Source organism: Gopherus flavomarginatus, chromosome 8, assembly GCF_025201925.1.
Source record: "Gopherus flavomarginatus isolate rGopFla2 chromosome 8, rGopFla2.mat.asm, whole genome shotgun sequence".
NCBI classification, from domain to species: domain Eukaryota; kingdom Metazoa; phylum Chordata; order Testudines; family Testudinidae; genus Gopherus; species Gopherus flavomarginatus.
Genome location: NC_066624.1, coordinates 12,237,951 through 12,260,433, shown reverse-complemented (window position 1 = coordinate 12,260,433; position 22,483 = coordinate 12,237,951). Strand labels below are relative to the sequence as shown.

The window sequence follows — 22,483 nt, the reverse complement described above, 5'->3', positions numbered from 1 at the left end:
CCATCGGTTTTACGGCTGATACCATGGTCTTAGAAATACATTTCATAATAATATGGAATTTAAAGAAAAAATTATTTTTAAAGTGATGTTGGTGTTCATTTACAAACACTTGACAAAGGAAGGCCGAATTGCATATTTATTGCAGTCACACATTCAAGCAAAGTTTGCTTTAAAGAGTCATAAGATGTAGGAAACTTTGCTTCAGGAAAAATCCAAACCACGCTTTCAAATGCTTCAACCTTGTTTTTCTTTTGCTTTTATGTCATTTTACGTTTAAGTAATAGTTTAGCAATAAGCAATCATGCAGCAACCCAACTCCGCTTTACCATCTCTGTCTGAAATGTAACGCCTATGCTATTCTGGTAAGGGGAAATGAAGACCTCACCGGCCATGCAAAGAATAGAAAAGCTCCCCAGTGGTTTAAACTGTCTCCTTGGGTTCTTACGTGTAATTGAATGACAGCTAAATATGTGGTATTCAGGAAAAAGTTTTATTTTCTCAAATCCAAAGGAACAGCGAATTAGATGTTTAAGGGGCTATAAAGACATTTAAATTAATATAGCTGCCTCGTTGCTTTAAACACTCAGTGACTAGTAATGAGTTCTGAATCAAAACAGATTTAGAAAAAGCTTAAATCCATATAGTGATTGTAATAAAATTATGTAAATACACAAATAACTGCCTGGATTATTAAATCCTAATCTGTATGGGCCAGATTCAGCCATCCTTGCTGTCACTGAGCAATGCCTTGCTCTGTAAGTAGTCTCGCTGATAGCAATGGGACAGGTCATGTAGTAAGTTACTAAGCAACGAGTTGGGTTGTGAGCTGCCTTGCATGCCAGTGCAGAGGAGTAAGGGGTAATAAGGTGCCCACGTACTTCCTTTCATGGGCCAATTGCATCATTAGACCATATGTGGAGAATGACAGCCGCGATCCTGGACAATTCTGCCCTTCCTATGTAGCTGCTTGGGAAATAGCTGGGCATGGGTAGGGAAAGGGCGGAGCCTTGGCTACTCCTCCCCTCTGCCGCCCCCCCCCCCCCCACGCACACAATGCGTTAGACAGCGCGGCTAAGCCAGCACTCTGTGCCAGGAGAAGTGCTGACATGGCTTATTAGTGCCAAAGAATAAAGAAAAGCAAGACCTGAACAGTGACTTTCCAAAGGAGGGCTCTTCCTGCACCAGCCAAGGAGGGGGAATTCTCCTCTGCTTTTAGCAGAGGGAGCAGTGCAATTTTACACACCCTAACTCTGACTTCTATGGCTATGTCTACCCCGCAAGTGAAGGTGTGATTGGAGCACAGGGAGGCATACCCACGCCAGCTTTAATCGAGCTTGGAGGAAGGTGTGGCGGCACAGGCTTCAGGGCAGGCTAGGTGCCTGAGGCGTACCCAGCCTCCCCAGCAGGCTTGTAGTTTGGATGCTAGCCCGTGCGGAAGCCTGTGCCACCACACTGCTAAGATTACCCGTGCTATTGAGGGGCAATCTAGCACAGATATGCCTACCCATGCGACAGTTGCACCTGCGCTTTCAGTGTGAACATACCTTGGCTTGCACAGGGGACTGAATTCGGACAGAGATGAGAGCTCTGAATTTTGAGCAGTGGCAAAATGTCATAAGATACTCTAAAAAAAAAAATTTGGGGCTTGACTCCCCCTTACTCATGGGAGCAGAGCCTTTGACATTAGTGGGACTGTTCACATGAATAAGGAATACTTACCCGGTGCTAGTTTACAGGATTGGGCCCTCTGTGCTGTTTCTGCTCAACCATAATCTGAAGTGCTCGGGAAAACGTGCCCGTGAGGTTTGGGGCTCAGGGTTTCCATCCTCTGTTTTGTCCTGCAATCAGTGGAGCACAGCTGAGTGGCACCCACTGCTGTGGAATGCGCTGAGCAATCACTGATGTTTAAGAGGGTTACGCCGACCTGTTGGCCTCAACCCTAGCATGGCCACTTTCCCTACTCTTCTTGTTCACAGAGCTGCTGCTTCTCCACGGTACACAGCGCCTGTGCAAGCCAGTTGGTTTCCACTCTGCCAGCCTAACCTAAGCAGCAGAAATGCATCAATATTAGCTGTGTTTGGGACTTCCATAGCCATGCAGGGTTGCGGGGGGGGCTCACCCTGAACAATCAAAGAAGGCTTCCCTTTCCATGCGAGCAGAGGAGGCCTATCCACATACTGAGGGATTGTCCGGTGTATGTGTTGTATGTGCCACGTGTTTAATGCTTCTCTCTACAACTCTCCTTTTGGGGAATCAAGGATCGTCCAAGGCAGAGAGCCCGCTGTCCCAGAACCACCCGCAGCAGTGTAAGAAGTCTGAAAATGCTCCTCACTCTGCCCAGTTTTCAGTAGGTTCTTTTACTGCCAACACTGTTTTGGTTTTGGTCACACTTTCTAATAAGGGGACATGTATAAACAGTATCAATGTTAAATTGACCTTTTAAGTAATGGTTAACCAGTTGTTATAGAGTCCAACAAGTCAACAGGCTGCTCATAGGCAGAGCGTATGACCCACTGTAGCACAATCTACTGCTGTCCTTACAATCTTCTGATCACCTACCAGTCATAGCTGTAACACACTTAATAATGTATTAACCCTTCAGGAGCTGTGTGTAAATGTCCCTTTAATATGAAGTGTGACCTCTGTTTCTTGCTTTTTTTAATTAGTTCAGCCTTGTAAATTTAGGTGTTTGTCCATCGCTTCAGTTAACTGGAGCTAACATGCCCTGAGCAAGAGATCATACATGGAATGTTTGGTATTTTAGAAGTTGCAGGGAAGGCCCTAGATGGCTTGGAGGAATGCAGAGCCAGGGACAAGGTCAAATCTAGAGCAAAACTGTAGCAGCCTAGAGTTCTTAACGTCAGCGAGCTGTTCGGTGGTCTGGGTAAGACGGGTTTGGAGGAGAGGAAGAATGGTCCAGTGCTTAGGGCAAAAGCCTGGGACATCAGAGAACCGGGTTTGCATCCTTGTGTGACCTTGGGCAAGTGTCACAGTCTCTGTGTCTCAGCTTCCCATCCTTACGATTAATCCCTACATTAGAGATTGTGTGCTGCTCAGGTACTGCAGTAATAGGTGCCATAGAAGTATTGTTGGCAGATAAATGATAGTCTCGCTCCATTTCCCAGTAGACTTGTATGCAAATGATCAAAACCACCATCACAATTAGCACGAAGTGTCCACTTCAGCAGACTCAGTAGAGGCGAAGGGCTCCAGTTTGGGGCTAAATTATGGCATTTACTCACTGGCCCAAGTAGGCAGCTGGGCCAAGGCTCTTTGAAGCACAATCTCTCCCCAAACAGCCTGGGGGAATGTGCATATAAAGTGAAAGTGAGAGGTTTGTTTTTCCTGTGCATAATACCTCTCCATACAAGCATCTTCTACCCAGATATTAAAGCCCATCCCTTAAATATCATTGAGATTAAACCAACCTTGGCCCCAAAATCCAAAAGTAACATTTTTAAAGAGCCAAGATTGGATGAAAGGTGCTTATGCTACTAGTGAACATTCACCCTGCTAAACTGTGGTTAGATGTTTGAGCCTAAAATTAACAGCTTGGTTAAAATTAACCACACGCCATTACTAGAGTAATTCAGTCATTTTGATTTAGCTCTTTATTCTTTGTGTACTACCTACCTCCAGTGTTGAGTGGTGCAGAAGTGTTATCTACCTAATAAAAAGTTTTAGTTAAAAGTTGCAGTAACTATTTATAAACTAAAAATGGAATAAGAAGGCTGCGTGCTTCTGTGGTTTTGCAGTGGATTCTCAAATGGGAAAATGCAATTGGGTTTTCTTTATTCAGAGTCCAGCCTTCTTCGCCAAAGGGAAAGACGGTGTCACAGTAGCGGAATATTCATCATCCAGTGATGAGCTGCTCAGCAGCGATGAAGATGATATGATTCACACCAGGTTAGCTTTTTTCTTTTGTTACTAATTTGTTAAAATGCAGCTAACACCTCCAGGCTACTGCTGGCCCCCGACATAATGCAGCCGCCTCCAGCTACAGCGCAGGCAGGAAGGGGTTAGGCCCTAAGGAGGCATTTGTGCACCAGGGCCCAAGGAACCTGACTACAGGGGGAGGGTGCCTAGGGGGGAGCAGCCCCGCACTCCCTGAGGGCAGGGCCCAGGGTGGTGGGCGGGCAGGTGAAGAGGATGCAGGGTCAGGGTTCGAACAGGCTAAAAATGGCTCCCCCCCCCCCCCTCACTCCAGAGCTGAGCTGAGGAGCAGAGAGCCTTCCCGGGCCAGCGCTGTGCGGGGCTTTGGCACACCCAGGGCATCTCCTGGCCAGTGCCTGGGCCTGGAGGGTCTTGGGCTTTCCCACGGCACCAGCCCAGCCAGAGGCAGTGAGGGAAGGAAGAAGCCGGCCAGACTGTTGGTGAGCTGAGCAATCGGACCAGGGGCTGGTTCTCCACACAGCGCTGGGAGGGGGATGTACCCCGCCGGGGGGGGGATGTGGAGGAACAGGGGGGCTCATGGAGGAAGAAGGGGCAAAGCAGGGAGAGGACAGCGAGAGAGGGAGCACGTAAAGTGCAGATTGGTGGGCAGCAGAGGTGACACATAACCGGCTGCCGCCTGGCACCTGCCCACACTCACCAGCCATTACAGCTCGCAGCGCGCAGCCAGCGCCAGCCAGAAACGGGACGGGGGGTGGGGCCCTGCTGGCCAAGAGCCAGCACGCAGCAGGGGCTGGGCTGATGGACCAGCAGGACGAGCGACCTGGCCCCACACGCTGCAGCTTCGCTCAGCCACTGGCCTTGCACACCCACCCACATTGTCAGCCGCTGGACCTCCCTCCTCCCCACTCACTGCCGGTGAGTGGCGGGCGGTTTGCGAGCAGGGATCTGGCCAGCAGCAGGAGCTGCAAGTACTGATGGGGGGTGGTAGGAGGGTGGGAGACGGGACGTCTGGTCACCCTACATATGGGAAAAAAGTTTTCAGGGGAACCAGGACAGAGGCAGCTGTCTTTCACCATGGGCTGTTCAGCAGAAATGGTTTGCATGCTATTTGCTGCTCTGCTTATGTGCCAGATAAGTCAGAATTTCCCCCTGTTCTTTTAATAAAGGACTTTCATGCATGTGGTCTGCATGTGTTTAAACTATCTATATGCCTGTACAGCGTATGTGTACTGCATTTATGCATATTAATACCACTCCAGTGAGAATACATCTCCTGGGAGACTTCACAGTGTTCAAATAACTCCAGTTTCTCCTAAATCAGAGGATTTCATGTGGCTCATTTTCATAGATCAGTTTCACATCTCAGCTCTGAATTTACACGCACAATTCATACTTGCCGACCCCTGGATTTGTATGGCTCTTTTTGGTAACAGTTAATAAAAGTGGATTTCAGTTTTCCTTCAGGGCAAGTCCCACTCACCTTCCTCATAAGAGCAGTTCAGCGATCCCTCCTCTGTCAGGTCATGCTTCCTTCCAATGTTATTAGATTTACAATTGTTTAATTTAATCCCTTCTGCAGAAGCAAATCATTGCCCTTCGTCATGCTCTGTTCCTCTGAAAACAATAGTCTCTTGCACTGCACTGGCTCCACTGTTACTGCCTTTGCTTACATACGACAACTCCGACCAATTGTGATACAGCCCCACTAGCACAATAGAGTTTTTCACACCAGGCTCCAGAATCAATGAATAGAAAATTGAGGGGAAGGGAGCAGAAAATAAAAATAAACCTCAATGAAGCATAAAAATGAGAGACACTTGCATAAAATATACAAATACAAGTTCAATCCTCCAGTGATGTAAATTCGACAACTATCCTCAACTATCTTGCTGAGGATCTGGCCCTCAGAACGTACCTTCATTTGTCAGGAGTGAGCAGAAGTCCAGGAATCAGGAGATTTGGGATCTGTTGCTATGCCTGCCACTAACTCACTATGTGACCTTGAGCATGTCACTCACACCTTTCTATGCTTCAGTTTCCTCAGGTATAAAGTGTTAATGACAATAGTTTATGGACTTTTGTACAATGCTTTGAAACTCCACTATGCTGTGCCAGCACTGAAGACAATGAAAGCTCCCATGTGTTTCAAGGGAAGCCAGATCAGGCTCATGGATTCTGTGTGCACTGGATAGGAGGAACCCTATGCACTTTGTGCTCTTCCATTCCCATTGTATTAAGAACAATTGCACAGCTTGACTCTGGTTAGAGCAGAGTGTCATCATTGTTGTCATCATCTCCACCCCACACTCCTCCCTTTCCTTACAGCACAATGATGGGTGGGAAATTGTTGCTGAGGGTCACCTGAAGAAGATGCCCAGGGCACCTTGCCCTTCTCATCCAATCCCAGGCTAACTTTGAGTCTGGCCATGTGATTGGCTGCCCCAGAGGCCATAAAGGGACATCTGATTGGCATGGAGGGTGGCACTAACCTTTCCCTCTGTAGGCTGCTGCTGTGGAAGGTGTGGGGCCAGTTCCTGCAGCCGTAGCAATTATTTCCCACCCTACAAATGTGCTGAGGGAGGAGTTGGGTGGCTTATAGGTTTAAAACATGGACATGTTATGCATATTTTTTCTAATATATTGCCATTTTCTTTTCTGTTGGGACAAACTCAGACAGCATTTGCATACCTTTTTGTGATTAGCATTGCTGCTACTCTTCAGGGCCTCATGTGGTTCTTCCTGGGCCAAAATTGAGGGGACGGAGGTGGTTATAAATTCCCAGATTATTATTTGGTATTTAGAGTTAATTGTTGCCATGGGACATTAACATCCACTAGTAGAGACTTTCAGGGGTAGGCTCAGTGATGGCTGTGTATGGAGCACAGGTTTAAGGCTGGTCATCCAGGCCTTGCATCTAGGCCTAGCCAGGATGGAAGGTTTCATAACTGCTAGGGGCCCTCTCTCTGGCTTTTAGGTCAGTAAGCTGCAGTTGAATGAAAGGGTAGCATATGATGGGGATGGTTGGCCATGGCCAGCTTTGCTGTACAAATGCACATTTTCCACATTTGTTTCTTTATTGTTGTTTCCTATTTATTTAATAATAATAATTGCAGCCTTTGGACAAAAATTCATTAGTGTGGGAGATACTTTCTTTGATGGGCAGGGGAGTGGGGAAAGTACATAGTCAAGCCTGTCTGAAGTGACTACTCCATGGACCAAATATCAGTTGGCTAACTGAAGTGGTGTCTGAAAAAATTATATTGGAGTCAATGGGGAAAGTATAAAGTAATCACTTGGTATTTGGGTGGTAGAGGGGTATCCTGTTGCAAGTCGTCCTTAGTACCAGTTTCAGCATAAAGTCTATGTAGATTTGTATGCAAGCTAATCAACTTGCTCCCATGCAAAAATATCCAAGTGTACTAGCTACTATTAATTCAGCGACGTTAGTTTATTTTAGAATGTGTGTGTTTTGTTTTCACCTGGCTTTGGTCTGCTCATTAATTGGAGTTTGTTACCAGGCAACTGCTAAGTAATGGAATGGCAGATTTCTCAAGGACAAGAGTTCCAGATGGAATTGAACTGAAACCCCAAAGCATCATAATAGAACAGAAGGTAATTTGGCCATTTGAAGGTGGGGATGGAGGGAAGGTGCGGGGAGTCAAATTGCCTATCGTTGCTAATGTACGTAACATCATTTCCATTTCTTCTGAACAGCATCCAGTCATTTTCCTGTCAAGTTTTGATCTGCAATTTCAAATTACAGCTACAAACCTTTAAACAATTTTTAAGCCATTTCAGGTTTTGAGTCTCCTATAAATCCGCTTATTCTTACAAAATTGTGCCTCTTTATTTGTCTTTCTTTCTTACTGAGTAGAATAGTTTCTTGAATCAACAGATTTGTTAAAGGACCTACGTAACACAATACTATCAGTCATCATAGTACAGAATTAGGGTCCAGATTTTTGACCCTCTTTATAATGTTTATAATTTAGGGAGAAATATCCTCTCACTTTTTCAATCATTACTCGTGAAAAATACCTTCATTCCTAGGAATTTAAGAAGTCATAAAGGACCCCTACAAAACACATATGTTGTGCTCTCTCACTCCATCTGCTGGCTCAGCCCCACCTGAATTAACTAGCAAACTGTGTTCCCAGAGCAGATGATATTCCTGGTACACGAAAAAAGAAAGCAAACAAAATAGAACCATTCTCTCCATTGGTACCCTGAAAACACCAAGCTGGAGTAATAATAATAAAACTTTGCTCTTGCGGAGCACCTATTATCCACGGATCTTGAAGCACTGACAAACATTAATGAATTTATTCTCATTTCAAGGATGGTGAAGATAAGTCACAGAGAGATTGAGCGACTGCCCATGGTCATACAGGCAAACTGTGACAGAGCCAGCAATAGTGCTTAGGTTCCCAGACCCCAGCCCTGGCTTCTGAGCCTCAGTCACAATAGCGTCCTTCCTCTCTTAGGAAGGAATCAAATGTTGGTTCCGCAATAGAAAAAGCAGCAAGTCTGTAGGAAAAGAACTCTTAGGCTATGTCCGCACTGCGGACCTTACAGCAACACAGCTATGCCGCTGTAAGGTCTCCCATGTAGCCGCTCTTTGTGAGCAAGAGAGAGCTCTCCTGACGGCATAATTAAACCACCCCCAATGAGCAGCGTTAGGAGAGCCTCTCTTGCCGACATAGTGCTGTCCACACCAGCCCTTTCATCGGTGAAACTTACGTTGGGCAGGAAGGTGGTTTTCTCATACCCCTTCATGGACAAAAGTTTTACTGACAAAAGTAGTAGTGTAGACCAAGCCCTAGGGTCATGCATCAGAGATGGGATTACAAATAATAGAAAAGTAGAGCAGGAAGGGACCTCGAGATGTCACCACGTCCAGCCCCCTGAGACAGGGCAAAGTAAACCTAGACTTTCCCTCACAGGTGTTTGTCCAACCTGTTCTTAAAAATTTCCACAACCTTTTTCAGAGCTTACATACCTTTATAGTTAGAAAGTTTTTCCTAATATTTAACCTAAATCTCCCTTGCTGCAGATTAAGCCTTCTTGTGCTACCATCAGTGGCCACGGAGAACACTTGATCACCATCCTTGTTGTAATAGCCCTTAACATATTTGAAGACTATTATCAGATGCCCCTGTCAGTCATCTTTTTTCAAGATTAAACATGCTCAGGGGTGTTTTTTTAATTTTTCCTTATGTCAGGTCAGGTTTTCCAAAGCTTTTGTCGTTTTTGTTGCTCTCCTCTGGACTCTCTCCAGTTTGTCCACATCTTTCCTAAAGTGTGGTGCCCAGAAATGGGCACAGTACTCCCACTGAGGCCTCCCCATTGCCACATAGAATGAGACAATTACCTCCCATATCTTATATACAAAACTCCTGTTAATACACCCCAGGACATTAGCTCAATGGCAAGTTTAAAAAAAAAAAGTAGAATAAAAAATGCCTCACTGCATCCCTTTAATTTCCAATTCGTTATTTGGCTTTTAAAAGACAAGCAACTTCAATTCAGAATTCACTGCTTGTCTTCAGTTATATGGGCCAGCATTCACAAAGGTTTAGTTTACTTCACTAGGTTGTTTATCAGCCAGCAAACCACACAGACTGCAGCTTCTGATTCAGCCAGTGTTTCATTTTGGTTTTTTTTTTTTTTTTTTTTTTGCTTTAGTATAATTCAATAGGAAATTTCTAATGTAACACTTAGCTTCCCATTGTTTCCTACATCCCAGCACCGATGGTCCTCAGATACCATCCTTTCCCTTCATCGTCCATAGTAGACAGATCCTTCTGCACTCCACTCACCACCTAGAACATATATCAGTGTCTCAATGACCCTTGTTTAGTCATTTTCCCTGAAACTTGGCCATTGTACCCAGAACCCTCTGCCCTACTACATTTTGTTTCTGTGCCTTGTTTTTTTTACCTGGATGACAGTACCTCCTTACCTACCACTTGGGGATATGAAGATTTATTAATTAATTAATTAAGGCTATTTTGTAGATAAGGCGCATTATTGATGCTGTTTAAATGCTTGTCATATATCAGCATATCCGTGCACTGTCATTTTAGTTTCTTATTTTTGTTGGGTTGACATTTGTGCCATAAGCTGATTTTCTTCAACTGATGTACCACATATAGTACTGTGCCTCCCCTCACAATGCCCCACCATCACTTTCTTTCCTACCTCGCCAGGGTTACACAGCAAAACAAAAGTATATTGTGGTGAATTTAACTTCCCAGTCTGTTTTCATGTGCAGAATCATATTGCGGGGAAACAAAGTTGTAGCACCCAGGAAGGACTGTGGAGCATACACAACCAGAACTATCTCCTGCCAGATCTCCTACAGCAAAGCCAAATTTCGGACTCCTCGGCAAACCAGCAAAAAGTTACCCAAAATAGCCAAGGACCTCAGAACAAATCTGTAAGTAATAAAGTACAGCTTCAAACTGTGTTCATCAGCTTCATTGCAGTAGCACTTCCCTCAGGTCCTTCCTTTTCCCTGGCATAGGGGCCAAAGGGTGAAGGACTTTTAATCCCATGGATCAAGTCTCGTCAGGAGAAGAGATCTTTGGTCCCCTTCCTTTTCAAAGAGGCTTGAACCAGGGGCCAGTAGAAAGTCTTGGGTGCCCTAACCCGATCCCTAACTCCTCTTCTGTTTCTCCATCCATTCCTCCTCTACTTTCCCCTTATTCTTTACTCCCTCCTTTTCCCCCTACACAAACATTAGCATATATCCCCTGCACTCCATTAGTATACATCTTCTCTTTTCCCATGGTACTAATGCTCTTAGATTGCTGCCTTCAGCACTGTCCTAGGGTGCTACCTTTTCTACCCAGCCTCTCTCTGCTGTGCCAATGTTGCAAATCAGCAACATCCAAGGAACATCACCAGCACTGCCAGGTGAGGGATAACATTAACGGTGCAAATAAGTAATAACTCTTTCAAGAGACAGGTCTTTAAAACAGGCCTGGGTTGCTGCACCAGCATCCTCCTGTCTGCAGAGAGGTTTGAATAATGTCCTACTTCAAATCAGACAGCAGGGAGTGATCTAAAAGTGAGGTGTCTGTGTCTCTCTCTCTTTCCCTAGGGACCGATTAGTTCACTTCTATACTGTGTCTTGTCATGACTCTTTGCTCAGGCTTCCTGCATTGTAGTTCAATTTGTACCACAAACTCACACTTCAGAATTGTTGTTCAGATCTAATTATGTCAAGTACAGTTTCATATAAACCTCAGAGAGCTTTCTGGTTACCAACAGTGATATGCAATATCTGTTCCCTGCTATCAACTTCTGAAGTGAAAACCAACCTTATTTTTCACTGTAGATATCAAGTGCTGAAAGTACGCCCTCAAAGGGTAGTTCATCATCTACCACATCCTTTACTTCGTTCATAGATCCTAGACTACTACAAATCTCACCTCCCAGCAGTCCAGCAGGACCTATGTGTAGCTCTCGTGAGTATGCTTGCTCCTATCATAAAATGCATCACGCCTGGCTCTTTTGCAAAAAGCACCAGGCTTAATTCTTGGAAATTAAGATTGGAATTTTCTGGTGACTTTTTGAAACTCTAAATCAGGGGTGGGCAAACTTTTTGGCCCGAGGGCCACATCTGGGTATGGAAATTGTATGGTGGGCCATGAATGATCACAAAATTGGGGTTGGGGTGCAGGAGGGGGTGAGGGCTCCAGCTGGGGGTGTGGATGCTGGGATGGGGCCAGAAATAAGGAGTTCAGGGTGCAGGAGAGGGCTCCAGGGTAGGGTGTGTGGGGAAGGTGGGGGCTTCAGCTGGGGATGCGAGCTGTAGTGTGGGACTGGGGATGAGAGGTTGGGGGTGCAGGAGGGTGCTCTGGGCTGGGATCGAGGGGTTCAGAGGGTGGGAGGGGGATCAGGTCCGGGGGTTGGGGTGCAGGAGGGGCTCAGGGATGCAGGCTTTGGGCGGCATGTCTCCGCTCTGGCTCCTACGCAGAGGTACGGCCAGGCAGCTCTGTGTTCTACCCCATCCACAGGTGCTGCCCCTGCAGCTCCCGTTGGCTGCAGCTCCCGGCCAAGGGGATCTGTGGGGGCAGGACTTGGGGTGGGGGCAACGTGCAGAGCCCCCTGGCTACCCCTACGCAAAGGAGCCGGAGCGGGGACATGCCTCTGCTTTCGGGAGCCGTGTGGAACCACAGCACCTGTGGAGCAAGGTAAGCCCTGGACCCCACTCCCCAGCAGGAGCTCAAGGGCCAGATTAAATTGTCTGAAGGGCCGGATGTGGCCCCCAGGCCGTAGTTTGCCCACCTCTGCTCTAAATCCATGTTAATAGTGTTGGATTTCATTGCACTGTTTCTGCCCAGGTTCCTGATGAAGTGTGCATTACTCTGTTCTTGTCTTAGCCCAATGCATATTCATGAGTACATCTGAAACTGTGCAGACATATGGTTCTACCTCATGCCACGTTAAGTTTTGCAGAAATTATTCCCTGGGTGTTGAAACATGCATCTCTCTGGAGTTGCTTTGAAATTTCAATAAACAAGTCATGTGTGAGGTGTGACCAAGGTGTGAGACATCTTTCATGACTCCCTGTGTCTTTTCTTCCAGCATCTAGCCCCAAAGCAGAGCCTATTAGGAGAGGGAATGCGAGGAAAGGCTCTGTTGTCAATGTCAACCCGACAAATATCCGACCACAGAGTGACAGTCCAGAAATTCGCAAATACAAGAAGAAATTTAATTCAGAGATCCTGTGTGCTGCTCTGTGGGGTAAGCTTAGAAATGAAGGGGCACCTGTCTAGTTAGAAAACAGAGGGACAGCATGTTTCTGACAATGTAGGCGACACTGAGTTTTTGCATGTGTATTGCACCTTTTATCCCAAAGTGGGGAGGATAGCTCAGTGTTTTGAGCATTGGCTTACTAAACCCAGGGTTGTGAGTTCAATCCTTGAGGGAGCCATTTAGGGATCTGGGGCAAAAATCTGTCTGGGGACTGGTCCTGCTTTGAGCAGGGGGTTGGACTAGATGATTCCCTGAGGTCCCTTCCAACCCCAATATTCTATGAGCTATTTACCCATAGCAGCACTCAAATGAAGCCACCTTAGAGGTGGAAGGGGACAGCCAGATGAATCTCCATTACAAAACATTCTGTGCAACAGGGTAGGAGGACATTTTGGTGAAGGCACTAAATTAAAATCTTCCTCACTGAAAGAGCCAAGAGCTCATCATGCGCTTCCAGAGCGTCAGCACCTGTGTTTTCAAAGCTTTGCCAGAAGGTTTCCCACGCAGTAAGCCACACAATATTTTATGAATCTTCCTTAGCTGAATGAAGTGCTGGATTGATCGTGCCAAGCTTTGCCAAATTATCCCTCAGGTTCTGGAAAGTGGGGCTGGGAACGGGGGGGGATCGCTCCCTCTCTCCCCCTCTGCGGCAGCCCCCGAGCTGGAGCTGGGAAGGAGGGATGTCTCTCCCTCTCTCCCCCTCCGCGGCAGCCCCCGAGCTGGAGCTGGGAAGGAGGGGTGTCTCTCCCTCTCTCTCCCGCCGCAACCCCCAAGCTGGGGGTAGGCAGGAGGGGGTCTCTCCCCTGCCACAGCAGCCACAGGCTTCTTTCTCTGGCCACTGCAGCCCTGCACATCCTAAATTCCCCCCACCCCTTCTTCTCATCCCACGGCCCCCTCCCGCCTACCCCCATTCCCCCCAAGGCCACCACCTCACCTTACATGTGCGTCTTCTCCAGGGTCCAGGCACATAATTAGTGGAGCCACGCCTGCGCGGCTCCACTAATTAGGTGGGTGGCCCTTCATTCTCGTGTGCGTGGCCGCCCAGGTGCATACCTTAGAGGGAACTATCCACGGACCACCTGAATGGAGCTCACGGACCACCAGTGGTCGGCGGACCAGTTTGAGAACCTCTGCCATAGTCTTTCTATAGGTATCTTCTCTAGAAGCTAAAACAGATTGAGACATCAATTCTATCAGAGGCTGAACTCCCTCGACTCCCACAAATTTGTCAAGAGGTACTCAGCACCTTGCAGGATTAGGCACTTACAGAGAGAACCCCGTGGGTATAAATCAGCACAGATTTATTGACTCCAGGGGAGCAACTCCACTTTAGCTCAGTTGTGGATGGGGCCTGCATTTCCTGGGGCCTTTGCTCTGTAATGGTTTTCATCATCCATCTGTTTTAGGAGAAGAAAAGATGAGCTCTGTGGAGCTGACACAATATTTACCTCCAGTCAGCTTGAGTCTCGCATGAAAAGCAAAATAAATGAATGAAATAGGGGAAACACTATCCAAAGGAAATGCGGATTTCCAGTATACAGCTTCACTTTTGTTTAATGCATGTTTAAAGGAGGCCAAGATTTTAAATTAAGAACAGAACAGCGTAGCAAAGTCTGTAATTACATGTATGTTGAGGTTGAACAACGCCAGGTCCTCATCGGAGCTTTGCCAGTAGTAATGATGGTTTTGTGCAGTGTGATTCCTTATGCCATTTTATTTCCACTACAACATGCTGATTAGGAACCGTACCAACCATGCCAGCCAAACTGAATTCCCATCCAGTGGGTGTCAGTTCATGTCAGCAGCCCATTGGAGCCTTCACTTTGTTGGGAATAATTAGATTTCAGATGGATTCACTCCATTAATTTGGCATTCGAAAGCGTCTTTATGAAACATAGAAATTTTCACTCCTGAACAATCCACTTCCTAGCATCACTTGTTCCTTTTCTAGTGTGCCCCGTGCTTGGGACTGTTATCCCTCATTGAATTTGAGGCGGGAGGTGGTTCATAGATTTTAAGGTCAGAAGGCACCATTATATTGTCTAGTCTGACCTCCTGCATAATGCAGGAGCATTAGTGGAGTTGCAGTTTTGTGATATTCACAGACTGCTTTTGGGGTCACAAAGCAGTTTAAATCCACGTTGACTTCAGGGGGACTACTCATGCTTAAAGTTACATGTGTACTTAAGTACTTAGCTGGATTGGGGTTTTATTGCATTGTGAAATAGTGAGAATTCTGTAATTCACTTTTCACAAGGTCGTCTGCATAGTGCCAGATAATATATCCGAGGCAGTTAAGAGAAGGAAGTCCAAAGCAGAGTCAGTTATAGATAAGCAATGAATGCTGAAATGTGCTATGACTCAGTAGACAATTTAGAGTGTTTTTATGTACTAACAGGAGTAAATTTACTGGTGGGGACGGAGAATGGGTTATGGCTGCTGGACCGAAGTGGACAAGGAAGGGTTTACTCGCTGATCACAAGGAGACGATTCCAGCAAATGGATGTTCTGGAAGGACTCAATGTGCTAATCACCATATCAGGTTTGTTCAGTGTCTAAAAGTATCTGACCCACTTTATAAATTATAAAGAAGAATTAGGTTATGAATTAGGTTATCGACTTCCCTCTTGTAGGACAAAGCAGGACAATTATTTTTGCTAATAGGAAAGCATTCTTCGGATCGCTGATATTTGCATCCTCCTTCCAGATTCGGCTATGACCTGGGATATGCCATTACATGCTTAATGTGTAAAATGGTTTGTGAGATATAAAAATGTGCTGAATGTTTGAAACTGACTGGTTCCCATCATTTCATTGCTGCTAAGGCAGTCTGTGTTTGGTTAATTGTTTATATAACATGTGAGCATCGCTCTAAGCAGATTTCCATCCAAAACATTGTTACATCACATCAATGTATGGCTGGCAAGAGGGCAAACATATCATGTGAGGTCTGAGGTCCTCAGCTCCCATTGGCTGCCATGGCAGCTGAGGATACTCAGCACCTCACAGGATCTGGCCCTGGATGGGTGTCATAAACAGATAGCTAAGGGTTAATGTCTCTTTCACCTGAAGCACCTGACCAGAGGACCAATCAGGAAACCGGATTTTTTCAACTCTGGGTGGAGGGAATTGAGTGTCTGAGTCTTTGTCTGTCTGCCTGCTTTCTCTGAGCTTTGGAGAAGTAGTTTCTACTTTCTAGTCTTCTGTTTCTAAGTGTAAGGACAAAGAGATCAGATAGTAAGTTATATGGTTTCTTTTCTTTGGTATTTGCATGAATATAAGTGCTGGAGTGCTTTGATTTGTATTCTTTTTGAATAAGGCTGTTTATTCAATATTCTTTTAAGCAATTGACCCTGTATTGTATCATCTTAATACAGAGAGACCATTGGTATGTATTTCTCTTTCTTTTTTATATAAAGCTTTCTTTTAAGACCTGTTGGAGTTTTTCTTTACTTCAGGGAAATTGAGTCTGTACTCACCAGGGAATTGGTGGGAGGAAGAAATCAGGGGAGATCTGTGTGTTGGATTGCTAGCCTGATTTTGCATTCCCTCTGGGGGAATAGGAAAGTACTTTTTGTTTCCAGGACTGGAAACCGAGAGGGGGAGTCACTCTGTGTAGTTTCACAGAGCTTGTGTCTATGTATCTCTCCAGGAGCACCTGGAGGGGGGAAGGGAAAAAGGATTATTTCCCTTTGTTGTGAGACTCAAGGGATTTGGGTCTTGGGGTCCCCAGGGAAGGTTTTTCAGGGGGACCAGAGTGCCCCAAAACACTCTAATTTTTTGGGTGGTGGCAGCAAGTACCAGGTCCAAGCTGGTAACTAAGCTTGGAGGTTTTCATGCTAACCCCCATATTTTGGACGCTAAGGTCCAAATCTGGGACTAAGGTTATGATAATGGGTAGATTGGAATGGCTGCTATTTATACACAGGTTGGACACAGTGCATTTGGCATAGCTGAAGCCCAAATTCGCTCGTTCTGACTTTCCACGTGATGCAACCTCCCTTTTGAGCCTCTCTCTTCGCTCTAGATTGCTATTTGCCTTATGTAGGTCTAAAAACAAAATTAAAAAGACTTCTTGAGATAAGGAATCATGAAATAACCCCCTCGCCCCGGTCATAGAGTTCACTCACTGGTGGTGGCACCTCCTCCTGGTGGTTCTGGGGATTAGCCCTTGCCAGGCGCTACCTGTTGTCTCTTTTACCCTGAGGCCCCTCTTACGCCCGGAGCTGCAGCTTCTTGTTCGTGGCTTGGCCCTCCCACTAAGTTCCTCCCTTTCCAGGGAAATCAAAGTCCTTCCAGACCAGCTAGCTGGCTGGTGTCGCCAATGCCCTGCGCCACTTCCCAGAGGCTGGCAGGGGAACCCAGACCCACCCTCTACACTGGGTTCCAGGCCAGGGTTCCTATGACAAGCAACCAAGCTCTGTATGGTCCTATCCCTTGCTGCTGTTTCCCTGGGCTTCGTCCTCCTCATTTGGCTTCGTCCTCTTTCTGGGTTTGCCAGTCCAACCTCCCTCCTCCCAGGCAGTGACTGTAGACTGTTTCCTTCCAGCCCCTTGCTGCTCTCAGCTTCTGGGCTTTATACAGCCTCCTCCTGTTCCTGCCCATTTCCAGTGAGTGGTCTGCTGCCTGTCTCCTTCTTCAGGTGCAGCCTAGGCAGTTAATTGGCCTGCCTAGCCAGCCCTTCAACCTCTCCAGGGCTTGTGTGGGGTGGGCACCGCCTCACACCCTCCAAAGAAAATAGGTGCCTACAATGAAGGCTGACAATGTATTCAGGGCCGGTGCAACCATTTAGGCAGACTAGGCAGTTGCCTAGGGTGCCGAGATTTGAGGGCGCCAAAAAGCGCCCTCAAATTTTTTTTTTAAATGGTTGAGCAGCCACTGCTGCTGGGACAGAGAGGGAGTCTGAGCTGCCGCAGTCGTGCCTGCGGACGGTCGACTGCTCTAGCAGCTCCGGTGGACCGCCGGCAGGCACCACTTATCACTGTTTGGAATGGTCAGTGTCCCCCTTAGAAATGCTAACAAGCTTATTCAGCGAAGTTTTGATGTACTTGATGCATGCTATTAGATCGTCAATTAGGCATCAACGAGATAATTTAAGAGTAAATGTCTTTTTGTGTGAAGTACCACTGTACACTAATCTGTCCATTGCCCCCTCCCTCCTGTGTTACTGCTTGAAGCAGAATCCTGGGTAACAGTAATGGGGATGCTGGTAAAACCTTTTAAAATATTTCCCCTTTATAATGCCACATTTTTAATACAATTTTAAAATTAGATCCTATAATTTCAAGCCATCGATTTCCTCGTTTGGACAATTAAATTGCAATTGTCGGCATGAACATCATTTTAAAGCTGGGTTTTGAAAATCTAATTTAACTTCAAAAATTAATGACCAAAAGATGGGCACGTGAAGTAAGGAAAAAGTAATTAACCGAGGGTCTAGCATTCACTCCCAACACCGCAAAAGAGCTGAGGGATTTCCAAAGAACTCTGACACCACTAGAGTGTATCATTCAAACATGAGAACATAGTTACTACAGATAATAAATAATAAGTTACCTGGGTTGGAAATAGATCTTTGTGGAAGGGAAAGCAGGAAACCTGTCTTTTTTATTAGAGAATTATTTTGCTTCTGGATCCATTAAAATCATAACCGATTTTTTGTGGGAGGGGATGTGGGGAAGAAACTCTTTTCTCTACTAGGTTTGTTTATAGGCAGCTGAAAAGAAAAGTTAACCGGCTTTGCACAGAACTGAAACCTAAAGGTCTCTCCTCCCTCCTTCTCTACTCTGACCCCTCTGGGCTATTTCAAGTTAATTGTCATCTAATTGCCCAGCAAAGAAAGAGATAGTGGCAGCAATTAGGCATAGCCCCCACCAGTTCAGGAGTCATTAACACAGTACAAAGATATGTTGCATGCTTTACAGGCACCCAGGCCTAATGAGGGACTGGGGGCAAGAGGAGCAGGGCTGAGCCCCTAGGGAGTGAGCTGCAGAGAGCCAGTGCCCAGGAGGCTGAGAGGGCAAGGAGCTGCAGGGGCCTCCCCACTGCTATTTAAAATGCAGATCCCGCAGTGGTACCTCTCCATGGGACAGAGCCGGTTCCTCACAGAAGCTTCTGTCCAACAGCTCTTCCTTCTGCAGCTGCTCTTTGTGCTCCAGCTCCATACATGGCAGCTGAACCCCCTGTCCTGACTGCAGCCAACCCCTCATCCCCTGCCCTGCCTCCAGTCAGCCCCTCACCCCCTGCCCTACCAGCAGCCACCCCTGCTGCACCCCCTGCCCTGCCCACAGCCAGCCTCACACCCCCTGCCCTGTCTCTAGCCAACCCCACACCCCTGTATCCAGCCAGCCCCTCACCTCCTGCCCGCAGCCAGCCCCGCACCCCCTTCCATGCCCGCAGCCAGCCCCTGCTGCACTCCTTGTCCTGTCCATAGCCAGCCCCACACCACCTGTCTCCATCCAGCCCCTGCTGCAGCCCCTGCCCTGCCTGCAGCCAGCCCCACACCCCCCTGCCCTGCACGCAGCCAGTCCCGCACCCCCTGTCTCCAGCCAACCCCACACCCCATCTCCAACCAGCTTCGCATCCCCTGCCCTGCGCAGAGCCAGCCAGCCCCACAACCTGTCAGGTTATTCAATTATTTTCATTAAATATGTAGGCTAAATAATGAAATTAATAAATTTTCAAGCCGAATATGTATTAATTCTAATGAACAATGCCACATTATGCCGTATTCATTTTTGAAAGTTTATAATAAGCAATGCTCTGGGGGGAGGGGTGGGGGCAGAGGGCGCAAGGTGGAAGTTTCGCCTAGGGCGCAAAATATCCTTGCACCGACCCTGAATGTATTGGAACTGATGCAACTCCCCCATCCAGAATGGCTTTTCCAGACCATGTCTGTAACCCTCTCTTCAGAGTAGTGTGACAGATGTCAGATGTTCTACTCTCGCATCAGGCCTGGGTCTAGGGGCAGCCATTCTGTGGGTGGAAGGAAAAAGCTTTGTGTGAAGTATGAAGATTAGGAAAAGAGAAAAAAATAAATACGGGTGTGCAAGGGCCACAATGCAATCGGTGTGTCGGTCCTGTGGCAGACATCGGCACCACATGGGGTCTCCTCTTCTGCACTGCTGGCCTCATGTCTCATGTGAAATGACACAAATCTCTTGGTACTCTGGGTCATAATAATCCTAGAGGCTGAATACAAGAGATTTGTACTGCTCTGAAGTAAAATGGGTTGCCTCTTTTTCTGATCTGTGCATGGCAGGCAAAAAGAATAAGCTGAGGGTGTATTATTTATCCTGGCTGAGAAACAAGATTTTGCGCAACGATCCAGAGGTGGAGAAGCGGCAAGGCTGGGTGTCTGTGGGAGACCTGGAAGGCTGCGTGCACTACAAAGTCGGTGAGTCTCGTTCCTGGGCAGCCGTACACAGTTCTCCTTTCCTATCTGGTCACACGTATTGGCTACATTTTCCTTCACCCTTATTGAAAACCCCTAACCCCTAACCCCAACCCCAACCCTAACCCTCACCCTCACCCTAACCTTCAAACCTGCATGCAGTACATCAAGAATGCCCCACTCCCTTTAATTCCACATTGCTCCTCCCTTAGCAGCCTGCGAAGGTTGTCTGAACTGAAAGGTAGGACGCTTCTGTTGCTCAGCCAGTGATTTCAGCACTCTGGGGTTGGCTGGCATCCTTACTGCTTGTGACATTTTTCACCTCCGTCATACCAGTCTCCTCTTCTGGCCCCGAGTACCTGCGCAGTAACAGCATCACTGGGATGCCTGCAGGTGATTGATCAGGATGGGTGTCCTACAATCTGTCTCTGTCTCTATATTGTATAAGCCCTAAATATACATATCAACGTTATACTTAAGGATGCGATAAAATGCATTTGTGACCATCAATGAACTATCATCTGGCTTTTATTCAGCTTCTGCATAGAGCACCTTTGAAGATGAACACTAGTATGTGTGACAGTCATTACTACTTTAGCACGTAAGATATTTCAGTGATTCATGCTGTAGCAGAACATAAAATAGATTTGACTGTATTAAAAGACGCTATATTATAGTTGTGTTTTCACAAGCAATATAGCAAACTTATGGGTGGGTGGGAGGGATGGAGAGGTCTTTGCCTTATACTCTGTTTTATTGCTTTGCTTTTACAACACAGTGCTTTAAAATTGGCATAGTTTAGAATGAAATCAGAGACAGAAAGCTAAATAGATCTGTGTGAACATATAGTTATTTTCTTTTTAATTCTAGTGCATCTGCATTTATTTTCAACTCTAATGGCTCATTTTTAGGTTTTATAAAGAACAGTGTACACAAATGTAAATGTACACTTGTTGGCAGCTTCTGGGAGGATTGACATGAGATAGAAAATAACTTAAGTAATTTGACAAAATGGTCACACAAAAGACTCTCGGGGAGCCAGAAAAACTCTAACATCTGGAGAACCCCCTGCAAACCTCAGACAAAAAGCCTCTCTGCACCTTGACATTTCCAGAAGCAGCAAAGAATCCTGTGGCACCTTATAGACTAACAGACGTTTTGGAGTATGAGCTTTCGTGGGTGAATACCCACTTCGTCAGATGCAACGAATGAAGTGGGTATTCACCCACGAAAGCTCATGCTCCAAAACGTCTGTTAGTCTATAAGGTGCCACAGGATTCTTTGCTGCTTTTACAGATCCAGACTAACACGGCTACCCCTCTGATATTTGACATTTCCAGTTTACCAAACTGTGGTCATGTCTATAGGAGCTGTGTGGATGCCCTTGGACTTTGCAGACAGCATCCCCTTCTCAACTTTGACCTTCAGCAAAATGCAATGTATTCCTCTCTCTCCGTAGTCAGATAGACAGGGATTGTCTCTGTTGCTTTGCTGCTTTGGATGAGCAGCAGCTGCTATTTCACTATTTGCAAATCCTTGTGTATTCTGACCTTTGTCCTTACAGGCACTTTTCCTGTAGAGAGCAAGAAAAGGCTGTTTTTTATTTTCTCTGCGTAGGTTGGCCTTTCTCATCAGTATACTATCCTTGTCCAGCCCCGCCCCTTCACCCAGCTGCCATTATGTGTTGTGCCTGTTCAAAATGGTCCTGTTTGAGCAGCATGTGCTGAGCACACCCTTACTCCCCCAGAAATAATTCTTACCTAACTCGTGTAACACCTGCGTCTTTTTTAGAGAACATGACTGTAATTTGCCACACAGACACTGAATGTAAAATGAGGCAGAAATGTGTAGGAAAGCAACACCCTTGTGGCCTGGTCTATTTCTGAGGGAAATGCTCATGTCTGGCAGAATTAAAATAAAACAGGCCAAAAAAGCCTTAATTTTCAGTGCCCGGCTCTGTGTTTACTGTTCATAAACCCAACGTGAGTTTAACCAACTCAAAGAAATTGCTCCTCTCTGAAATGCTTGACACGTGGGGAGGCCACCACCAACACACACACTGAGATGAGAATAAAGCCTTTAGAGCTCCGCGAAGGAGCTCAGCAAACTGCTGGCCCTCCTTTTGTAGCCTAGAAGATATCACAACATGCGCTTGATAGCGTCGCTAAGTAATGCCGGCGGGGGTCTGTTGCATGACAGAAAATCCTTTCAAAAAGCAATTGTCTATGGAAGAGTTTGCACAGCTGTTTATCCCATGATTTCCCTAGCCTCTAGCAGCGATTTGAGGCCATCTCGCTGAATAGAAGCAGAAATGGATGATCGAGACCATTATGGCAAGCTTTTTGTTGTTTGTTTGTACAGGACCTCGCGTGATGGGCCTGGGGGCATCCATGCACTCTGCAATACCCACACTAAACCAAATAAATAAGA

The 22,483-nt window shown here is 46.4% G+C and overlaps 1 protein-coding gene across 1 annotated transcript in view; it reads left to right on the top strand.

Moving 5' to 3' along the window:
- Nucleotides 1-22,483, top strand: part of NRK (Nik related kinase) — a 130,410-nt gene that overhangs the window by 86,825 nt on the left and 21,102 nt on the right. The window contains exons 19-26 of the mRNA XM_050964468.1: nucleotides 2,259-2,347; nucleotides 3,800-3,906; nucleotides 7,413-7,506; nucleotides 10,169-10,333; nucleotides 11,237-11,366; nucleotides 12,490-12,648; nucleotides 15,059-15,202; nucleotides 19,922-20,056. Of these exons, the coding sequence (XP_050820425.1) occupies nucleotides 2,259-2,347; nucleotides 3,800-3,906; nucleotides 7,413-7,506; nucleotides 10,169-10,333; nucleotides 11,237-11,366; nucleotides 12,490-12,648; nucleotides 15,059-15,202; nucleotides 19,922-20,056 (1,023 nt within the window). The remainder of the gene's footprint in view (nucleotides 1-2,258; nucleotides 2,348-3,799; nucleotides 3,907-7,412; nucleotides 7,507-10,168; nucleotides 10,334-11,236; nucleotides 11,367-12,489; nucleotides 12,649-15,058; nucleotides 15,203-19,921; nucleotides 20,057-22,483) is intronic.